Genomic DNA, 10,054 nt, shown 5'->3' with positions numbered 1-10,054 from the left:
GTCCAGGAAGAAAGGAGATGCTTGAAGGGAATCTGGATCATTTTGGAGCAGCTGGCAGGTCTGGGGTGGGGAGGGGAGGAGTTGGGTAGCAGTAGAGGACACTGGGTAACTAGGAGTCACCAAAGGTGCTGGGCACCTGTGCACAGGGGAGTGCATCAAGGTCAAGTTTGGACAGTGGCAAATACTACCCAACCCCCATCCTCTTGATCTACATCCTCACCCACACACGTGACCAGCAAGTGAGACAAGCTCCAACCAGCAGTGTCAACAGAGCCAGGGAGCCAGCCTGGCGCCAAGATGCACCGGCCAGGACTGTGACCCAGGCTGTGAGGACATCCAGGGCCCCTGGCGCCATGCCCCACACCCCCACCTCTGCAAGACAGGCACGTGCCACACAGGCAGACAAGCAGAGCAGCCAATGGCCCTTGGGTATTTTTTATTTTTTTTCACACAAGCAATAGGATGGAGTTGTCCCATCCTTGTTCCCCTTGCATTGAATGTGCCTCGGGTCTTATGACCCTAGAGTGTCACTGGAGCCCCCTCCTCTCACTCCCAGTGCAGAAGGGGCAAGGAGGAAAGACCTGAGAGTGGGTGTGTATGTGGGGGGCGTCCCAGCTCTCTGAGCCAGGCTCAGCAACCCCTCAGCAGCTCCCTGAGTCCCTCTCCCTAAAAGACTTTGACACACAGCAGGTCAGAGACAGCTGGCAGAGTAAAATATAGATAGGCTGGGAGACAGACTACACACAAAACACTCACATACAGACGCACACACAGGCTGGCCCCTTCCTTTGGCGTGGTTCACCCTAGCCCTGGGGATAGGGTCTGAGAGTGGTGGTGTGGGGCCTGAGTTCTGGGACGGCCTTTGAGAGATGGGACCAACTTGAACCCTTGGTACCCCAAACTCCCAGGCTAAAGTAGTCCCCAGTCTTGTCTACCTGGATAGACACCCCTTCACCTTCCCACCCAACACTTAGAGATTAAGATTGTTCAAGTAACAAGGATAGATGTGGGAAAGGGAGACTCCACCCCATCCCATCTTCCCAACTAGCGGCCTGTGAAAGGGGCTTCAAGCCCTGAACGTGGGTCATCTCAGCACAGACTCCTCCCCTCCTCCCTCAACTCTGTGCAAATCAGAAAGACTGGAAGTGGGTGAGTTAGACTCTTCCACCTAGTAGAAGTAGGGGAGGTTGAAAGGATGAGCACCATGGCCCTCCAGAGGGGCTCTGACAGTCTGGATGGGGTACAGGTGGGGAGATATCTTCTTCTGGCTCCAGCAAGGAGCATCAAGCTGGCTCTTTTTAGTTCTCAGCATTGTCCTGGACCACTAGCTTTGCTAGAAAGATCCTTTTGCTGCTTATCCCCTCAAACTTGTGCATTTCACAGATGGTACCTGCTGCCCCAGGCTGGTACTTCAGCCATCCTGATCCAGCTCTTGCAGGTTCCCAGGTTCTGGACCCCAGCGCCAGGAGAAGAGAGGAAGGGTGACGAGAACCTGGCCCCTCATTTGGCCTTGCTCAGTCTGTAGTCTTCCACTGGCTCCCGGCTCTCGACAGCTGACAGGGCGATGAGCATCTGGGCGGCGTAGTAGGTGGACATGATGAGGGCCCGCGAGTAGGGCACAGGAAAGCAGAACTTGTTGAGGGCGATGGTCAGGTCTGAGACGATAAAGAGCAGTGCACCGCTGCCCGCCGCCAGCTCAGTCCAGCGCCAGGCAGTCCCAACCAGCTGTAGCCCTGCCACAGCTCGCCAGCCCATGAAGCTGATAAGGGCCATATAGACCCCCACCAGGTAGGTGAAGGCACCTGTGAGGCATGGGTAGAGGAGGGCATAGCACAGGCCCGACAGTACTGCCATCACCAGACCTGTCCGAAGAGCCAGTGGCCGCATGCCAAAGGCCGAGGCATAGAACATGTGGGTCACAGCAAACATCAGCAGACCTAAAAGTGAGAGGGGATGATGGGATGTTGAAGGCAAGCTCAGGTGAATAATGAGTGACGGGAGGCGGGGGTAGGAGTAGAGTGCTTGGGATAACCCAGGAGCTTTCTTCTGAGAGTAACAGGGGTGGGAAGAAATCCATGAAGGCAAAGATACCCTCCCCGACTCTCCTGTGGCACTCCAGAACCGATCACCATATCACCGGCAGGGTCATCCTCCGACAGGGAACCCAACAGTCTTTGGCCACAGAACCCCTCAAATCCCCCATATTCTTGTTTTAAAAAAAACCTCCCTTTCCCAAATCCTTGGCCCCCCAGGGTCCTCTAGCCCCCAACCCCAGGATTCCACCCAGGTAGCTACTGTGATGACTGACCGTGCACAAAGTAGCCCTGGTCCTGCCAGATGAGGAAGGCATCACCTAGAGCAGAGAAGATGAGCCCCACAAAGATGCGGGTGGCACTGGGGTGGGCCAGCAGGAATCCCAGGCCGTGGGCCAGAAGGAAGAGCCAGAGGCAGAAGATGGGCAGGCACTTGACGAGGGCGCTGACCCACGACGGGCTGGACGAGGGCAGCCAGAGCACAAAATACACACAAGTGGCTTTGAAGAAGGGCACTAGCTTGGGTCCCTCACTCTTCACCTGGAGGACATAGGACAAGGGCAGCACTCAGAGCGTGGGAGCTCAGAAGCCCAAAGCGGGGCTCAGAGCCAGCACCCTCAGCCCAGGCATCCACCCCAAAGACAGGCCCACAGCCCAAGCAGAGAGGATTGACACACAGAATCCCAGTTTGGCCTCTGCCCCAAGCAGCCAGCAGAATGTGAACAAGCCCATAATTACCCCGAGGCTTAATTGATTAGGAAGAGAAAGGGCTCCCCTGTCTCTGCTAGTTGCATCCATTCTTGGCCCCCCAGGCAGGACCAGAATAGTCACTCACTGCGCAGAAAACAGACTTGGCAATAGTGTCCCGTCCTGCAGTCCAATGCTTCTCCCTTCCCGCCCCCTCCCTCTCCTTCCCCAAAGCCCCTTTGGCCTCTCTCTGCCAGCATCAGCCCCCAGCTGTCTGGAATAAAGTGGAGTCAGCAGGAAATCACAGAGACGCCACAACTGGCCAACTCGTGATCCTCAGCAGTAGGGCCAGGACACAGGCCCAGCGACACCAGGTGAGCGCCAGGAATGTGTGAGGGTGGGCACCGTCAACCATCTCAGCCCCCACAGGCTCTCTCCCTGGCCAGTCTGCAAACTCAGCCTCCACTCCAGCTGCCCCAGCCTCAAGGTACCATCAAGGGCAAGGAGAGGAGACAGGGATGCTGCCTAGATAAATGCACCCATGAGTTAGGAGCAAGAAAACTGTCCCTGAAATACCAGCAATCTCAGGAATTGGGGGGTTGGAGAGGGTGTCAGTCAGCCTCATTTCCCAGAGAATAACAGCAACTCAAGGCCCATCAGAAAGAGGGTTAGGAAGGGGAAGGAGAGGTTCTCTTCCCAGCTTTTGATCAGAAGCCAGCAGTCAGGCTGGGAGGAGATGAGGAACTGAGAGGGGGAAGTTAGAGCAGCTGACTTGGTCTCAGCCGGATTAGGGGGGAGGGCAGCTAAAGAAAGGTTGTGTCTAAGGCCATGCAGGCACCAGGGGGCTGCTGCAGATATTCTGAATCTGTGATCCCCTGAAGCTCCTTTTCTTGGGCCTCTGATACTGGGGCTCTGAGAGTGATTCAGAGCAGCTGAGGTTTCCGGTATACTCATGCTCTGCCCAAAGTGACAGGCCTCTGGCTGGGTGAACCGCCTAGCCCAGGGCTCTGGGTACACACTCAGACTCTCAGACCTTCAGTCCCTGGTTACCTGGGACTGAACAGGCTGTGATGAAGGAGGTTGGGAAGAGGCAGATGGTGGGTCCAGGGTCTAAGGCTGCCCTGGCTCTGCCAGGGGTGAGAGCAGTGAGAAGAGATGACTAAGTTCCTTCCTATGGAGATTCCCCCATGCAGGCTGGTCAGGGCAGGGACATGGGCAGAGGAGGGGACGGCTTATCTTCACAGTCCCCAGATCTCCCCAGCCTCCACCTGCCAGCCCTTGGAAGCATCTACTCCACACCCCTCCCCCAGCCCCATGTTTCCTAGAAGGAGGAAACAGCAGTAGCAGCTGGGGAGGTGTTGATAGTCACAGAGAACCCAGCACTAGAAGGAGGAGGGGGGCGGGGGAGAGACAAAGGTTCAGGTGAGAAAGTCTGAACAAGGGGTGTCAATAGAGAACGACCTCTTTTCCTCCAGCGCGTTATCAAACTCAGAGGCGTGCCCTGCACCGCCCCAGACTTCTCTATAAGATGAGGAAAGGGAGGAAACAAATTTGGAACAGGATTCCCAGGAGGTCCCAGTCACCCTCCTGCTCTCCCCCGCCCTCTCCCACGCCTCGCTCTGGTCTGCCCACGCAGAAGCCTGCGGTCCGCTACCGTCCCCTTCCTCTCCCAGGCAGCGACCCAGCCGACCCGCGCCAGACACACAGCGATCAACAAAGTCACGCTTCCGAGTCACGTGCCCACTGTTTTCCTCCCTCCCTCCGACCGGCGGGGGGCGCGCGGAGGAAGGGTGCAGAGGTTTGGGATGCGGCGGACCGTGACAGCGCCGACTCCCGCCTGGGGACGCGGGCCGCCGCGGGATCCCTGCCCTTCCTCAGCCCCCGGCTGCTTGGCCTCCCGCAGCCCAGTCCCCAGGCCGGTGGGCTGTGGCCGCGCCGGACACTGGCTCGCTCGCTCACACACTCACCACAGTGACCGGGGACACCATGGCGGAGGCGGCGGCCGCAGCAGCTGGCACCCGGCTCCAGGCTGCAGCTGCCAGGACGCGCCCGCAGCCAGGTGAGGAGGCGACGACGTAACAAAGCCCCAGTGATGGCCAACACCTCCCGCGCGCCGGGCGCTGAGGGTTCTGTCTGCGATCCCCACGACGTCACTGCAGACACGGCCAATGAGCAGGCTGGAGTCGGCTGCGGGGGTGGGGGGCGGGAGGAGTGAGGGTGGCTGGTGCTGCGGGCTAGACCCCGCCCACCACCCACCCACACTCCCACACCCTCACAGCCACACACCCGGCCGCTACTGCCCAGAGTAGAGAGGCTTGCCTATCCCTGGTGGCTGGAGGCGGGGCCCTGCAGGTCCCGCCCGTCTGGGAATCAGTGCCAAGGCATCCTGGAAAGTAACCGTGACCGCAGGCCCTGGGTGACGACGGAGATTGGCCGAGAGACAAACACATTCTTGCTCTGGTCACACGGCTACACACATTTTTCTCATAACCCGGGGATAAAAGGCAAAGACAGGTTCCCTTCAGCCTTTAAACATGCACTCCGCACGGACAGTTACAATTAGACCCACAGCCTTCACTGTGTACAAACCCACATTCAAATGGACCCACGATGGTCAGCAGACGTACAACTTTCAACATGAAAAGAGACATGTAGCAGCCCATAGACCCATACATATGCACAAACACACACAGGATCACAATTACTCTTAGGCATCAAACAAGCACATGGACACAAAACGAACAACCACAGATGGACACACATCCTTCAAGGGAAAAAGAGACACATATATAGGCATGCAGCATCCTATAGACCCACGATAAACCCAGTTACTCAATTGCCTTTAGGCACACACTTCTCACAACTCAGAGACAGCTGTAACACACACAAGAACACACCAGGAATGATAGACAGGCAGACCCGAGCATACTCAAGGACCCAAAGGAGTGTGAACTAACTCCACCAAAAATGCAACTTCAGCAGATTAATGTTGATGTCACACAGACTAAGAGTACACAGGCACATTTGGAACCAAGCATGTTCAGAATCATGGGAATTACATGAGAGAAATGGTAGGCAGTCCAATAGACTGGGACTTCGTCCCAGGTTTGCCACTTCCATGCTTCCCCTCTCTGGCCTTGATTTCTTCATATATAAGATGAGTGGATGTTTTCCAAGGTTCCTCCCAAGCCCAACATGTGTAGGATTGGAAAGGGCAAGGGCTGCTGCTTTCAGGGAATTTAAGTCTAGAGGGGTCTTCCTGGAGATGGAGATTTCAGATACATCTTAAAGGATGGCCCGGTGGCCTTTGATCTGCCATAGGAGGGAAGTAGCTGTGTGTCAGGCTTTGGGAATTGGGGTGGAGTAACCAGCCCTACTTAGTTCTAATTAGCAGCCATAAAGGAATTTTAGCACCATGATGGCACTGAGACCCTAGTGCTGGACCCCTCCTTGTGCTGGCTGGGGAGAAGCCCGCAGACTGAGATCCCCTGTGAGGCCCTCCCACAATGGGCCTCTTCTTTTTTCTTTTGGACCCTGCCTACTTTCCCTAAAGCCTGTGTTGTCCACCTGACACCCTCTCAGAAGAGGGAGCAGCCCTCTTCTAGTGACAGAATTGAAAAACAGAGATTCAGAGCCAGGAGCAATAAGGGTGAGAGCCAAGGCTTGGGACTGAGGCTCACCCCCAGCCTTCCCTCATCCCCTCCAGGCTCTTCCTACACAGAGTCCCAGTGGCCAAGGTTGAACTATGCGTGTTCTACTGTGGGGAGATTCACCTTACCAGAATGGGAGACTAGAATTGCTGCCCCAAGTGCTTTGTCACACACACACACACACACACACACACACACTCCTACAAAGTGTGCTGCCTGGAAAGAACACTGGATTAAAAGTTAAAATACTGTATTTAGTACTAGTCCTTCCTCCTCTGTGACTTACTAGCTATATATAACTGCGCACATCACTCCATTTTCGGAGCCTCAGTTTTTTCATCAGTAAGATGGAGGAATTGGGCAAGAAGATATGTGCAAATGTGTCCGTTTTCTAGCCAAACCCTTTAATGTCACCTAAGAGATACTTCTCAGACAGTGGCCAAGTTCAGGCTTAGCTCAGGGAACTAAGATCCCACAGGCCGCGTGGTGCAGCCAAAAGAAAAAAATATACGTAGGTTCTGTCCTCACAGAGTTCAGTTCAGGCAGGCAAGTAAACAGTAATTATGGAGTGTGGCAATTGAAATAATTGAGGCATGAAGATATGTCTCCTGTGACATCAAAAAGATGTCAGAATCATTCAGCATGCCTGGAGGAGCTGAGAAAGCTGGGGCTAAATCTACAAAGATGAGTTCATCTTCACTGAGTAGACACTAATGAAAATGATGTTCTAGGTGCCAACTAAAAATTGTCACTTGCCTTCTGCCTCTACAAAGTCACTAGCCACTGCAGTCACTGACCTTCAACACACCGTGAAAGGAGGTCAGGGTGGAGATCAGGAATGAGGCCCTCTGTGCTCTGGGAAAAACTGGCAGAACAGGCCTTCAGATAGTTAGATATTTTCAGAAGATTTTATGAGCCCAATTTCTTGCATCCCTCATATCTAGAAAAGCACTAGAATCATTAACAGAGACATCTACTCCTTGTGACTAGCAACAACTTTCTCGTGACTCGCAGACACCCTCTGCCCAAACGTGTGCTTGAATCCACGTATGTCCCTTCACTAAAATCATATATAATACTGACCCCCCCCCCAATATCTTCGGAGCAGTTCCTCAGAGCTATCTGAGACGCTGTCTCCCAGGCTATATTCCTCATTTTCCCCACATATAACTCAGCTCACAACTCTCACATTGTGCTTTTTTTTTCAGTCAGCATAGGCCGGAGGGAATTGCGTATGTACATAGAAGCACAAGAGACACACTGAATACAGGGAAATGCCTGTAGTACTGGAGTGACCTGGGGGGTGAAAAAGGTGAACCTGGAGACGTAAGAATGTGCCAGGTCAGAAAGGATCTGAATGTTCTGCTAGGGAGTTTGGACTTAACATAGTAGATGACTGGAAGCCAGTTGCCTTCTGTTCCTTAAAAAAAAAAAAAGCAGTTTCTCTGATTGTTTTCAGTTCTTACACACCAGACACATGGAGGATACACAGAAATGGTGACCAACCATCATTCTGGGCTTGCCTTGCTTCCTCTTGTGGGGCTTTTTCTCACCAGTAGCCTGCTTCCTCTGACCGCTGTGATTTTGCCCTGGGATATATTCTGCTCACTTGGTTTGCCCCACTTGGCATCGTAATCCGTTGTTTACCTGATTCCTGACCTGCTGCTGAATCTCAGCTAATTTCTACATGTCTGTTCCAGATCCCCAGAACACTTCTAACCAGCCCTCAGGGCCACACCACCCCATCCCACCCCTGCCCCACTTGGAGATCTGGGGAGGAAAATCAGACAATGGTGAATAAATACTAAGGAGGGTGTGACAGGTTTAGATGTTCTGATAGCAATGCAGGGGGAGTGAGTTGGTGAGTCATTAGAAGTGAGCTGAATGTGTGTGCCAAGTGGAGGCGTTTGGGAGGAGCTGGATACACATCTGGAGCTCAGGACCAAGGTGAAGAGAGGGTATAGATTTGGAAGCCGTAGCCATTCTGAAGGCTATATGGATGCAGTTATCCAGGGAGGTCTTGAGGGAGTAGAGAAGAGGGACCAGACCAAGCCCTGGGGGTCATGACATTTAAGGGTAAAGAAGGAGAACTGGGAAACAGGTAAACAGATATGTCAAGGATATTTCTGACACCTCCAGTCCACTCACAGAGGAAGTGACAGACACACCCAGAGAAGCATATGCTTACACAAATGATCTATGGTATTTGCCTCCTTCCAGAACAGGTGACAGATGGTGGTTCTGCTTTCTTATTGTAGTAGGTCAGAAGCTTTGAGGGCACAGGACAATGACACATCTTCACTCCTGACTGTGTGCTCCAACAGCTTATGGTCTGCTTTGAGGGTCCATTCTCCCAAGCCCAGCCCAGGGCATTCCTGCAGGTCTCTCCTGCTCTCTCTGCTTACAGTAGTCCACTTAGGGGTACCAAATCCCAGTGTAATCCATCTTCTGAAGACATTGGTTCCAGAATGCCTCTGTCCTGCTGGACCCCTCCTGGGCCAGGCAGGTGAGCCCTAGGGTAGCTGATGTAGCCTGGGATGCAGGGTCTGCTCCTGGAGCCTTTAGGAAAAGGACAAAGATTTTAACAAAACTCTCCAGACCCTCCATTAGGGCTAATTCTTTAAAATTAATTTATTTATTTTTGGCTGTGTTGGGTCTTCGTTTCTGTGCGAGGGCTTTCTCTAGTTGCGGTGAGCGGGGGCCACTCTTCATCGCGGTGCGCGGGCCTCTCACTGTCACGGCCTCTCTTGTTGCGGAGCACAGGCTCCAGACGCGCAGGCTCAGGAGTTGTGGCGCACAGGCCTAGTTGCTCCATGGCACGTGGGATCTTCCCAGACCAGGGCTCGAACCCGTGTCCCCTGCATTGGCAGGCAGATTCTCAACCACTGCGCCACCAGGCAAGCCCCAAGGGCTAAATTTTAATGCTGTCTTGAGATAATTTGTGGGTCAGTGTCCCTAAGGACATTCTGGGCTCTTTGTTTGGCTTCTGGGCTTGGGGCCGACACACATGGGTTCTTACTCCTCTTTCCTTTCCTTTGTTTACTGACAGGGGCATCATTAGACCTTAGACACAAGTGGATTTCTCTAACTGTAATACTGCCAAATCAAGGGTCTCCTAATGGAGTTCAATAACAGGGATGCCTCAGGAGGGATTCATAATTTTGGTGGGGTGTATGGGATTAGATGACCTCCAACACCCAAGATTCTAGACTTCCAAACTCTGTGAAGTCCAGGTGTTTTAGTTAGTCCTTGTATTGGGGTCATCCAAGTTCAGCTGTCTCACCAACAACCTCAGTCTCCCCCCTCCCCACCTCCCCCCAGACCCTGAGCTCTCTGGGTTGTGCATTTGGGTGGCTCCTTCCTCAGTGTTGGGAAGTTAGTATGAGGAAGTAGAAACAATAAAAGAGAAGAGTCTGGGGGTTGAGCAGGAGGATGGTTTTTGAGAAACAAACAAATATAAAAACACCTAGAAGATCTCACTCATCAAGCCCCAGGACCCTGAATGAGTAATTCTCTCCTCAATATCAGCTCCTTAAGGACCAGTCTTAGGATAACAGGCCAGAGCAGATCCTCCTATTTCTTCCTCTCAAAGACCCCATCTTCCCAGACAGATGAACTCCCCTGACCAGATTCTTCCTCTAGTTACCTCACTCAGATATAAGCATTCATTCATGTAACTGGTAT

The 10,054-nt window shown here is 53.2% G+C and overlaps 1 protein-coding gene across 2 annotated transcripts; it reads right to left on the bottom strand.

The window, feature by feature from the left end:
- Positions 1–401: 401 nt before the first annotated feature.
- Positions 402–4,931, bottom strand: TMEM86A (transmembrane protein 86A). 2 transcript variants are annotated; one of them, XM_032641699.1, is made up of 4 exons: positions 4,688–4,931; positions 2,772–2,867; positions 2,309–2,573; positions 402–1,937 (listed from the first exon to the last, which is right to left on the bottom strand). In XM_032641699.1, the coding sequence occupies exons 2-4, from the start codon at positions 2,829–2,831 to the stop codon at positions 1,501–1,503; spliced, it is 762 nt and encodes a 253-aa protein (XP_032497590.1). In that variant the 5' UTR covers positions 2,832–2,867; positions 4,688–4,931; the 3' UTR covers positions 402–1,500. The 2 variants fall into 2 exon arrangements, with proteins under 2 accessions (XP_032497590.1, XP_032497591.1); XM_032641700.1 differs by lacking the exon at positions 2,772–2,867 and having other exon boundaries at positions 4,688–4,926.
- Between the last annotated feature and the right edge of the window lie 5,123 nt (positions 4,932–10,054).

Source organism: Phocoena sinus, chromosome 8 (genome assembly GCF_008692025.1).
Source record: "Phocoena sinus isolate mPhoSin1 chromosome 8, mPhoSin1.pri, whole genome shotgun sequence".
Lineage (NCBI taxonomy): Eukaryota > Metazoa > Chordata > Mammalia > Artiodactyla > Phocoenidae > Phocoena > Phocoena sinus.
This window is presented reverse-complemented; position numbering and strand designations above follow the sequence as displayed.

What these genes read in the sequence shown, in the direction of transcription:
- TMEM86A (XM_032641699.1), bottom strand. Translation starts at nt 2,831, where the DNA reads ATGGATGCAACTAGCAGAGACAGGGGAGCCCTTTCTCTTCCTAATCAA. An exon ending in CTAATCAATTAAGCCTCGGG is followed by an intron (nt 2,574 to 2,771) that starts GTAATTATGGGC and finishes TATGTCCTCCAG; the next exon opens with GTGAAGAGTGAGGGACCCAA. An exon ending in CCAGGGCTACTTTGTGCACG is followed by an intron (nt 1,938 to 2,308) that starts GTCAGTCATCAC and finishes TCTCACTTTTAG; the next exon opens with GTCTGCTGATGTTTGCTGTG.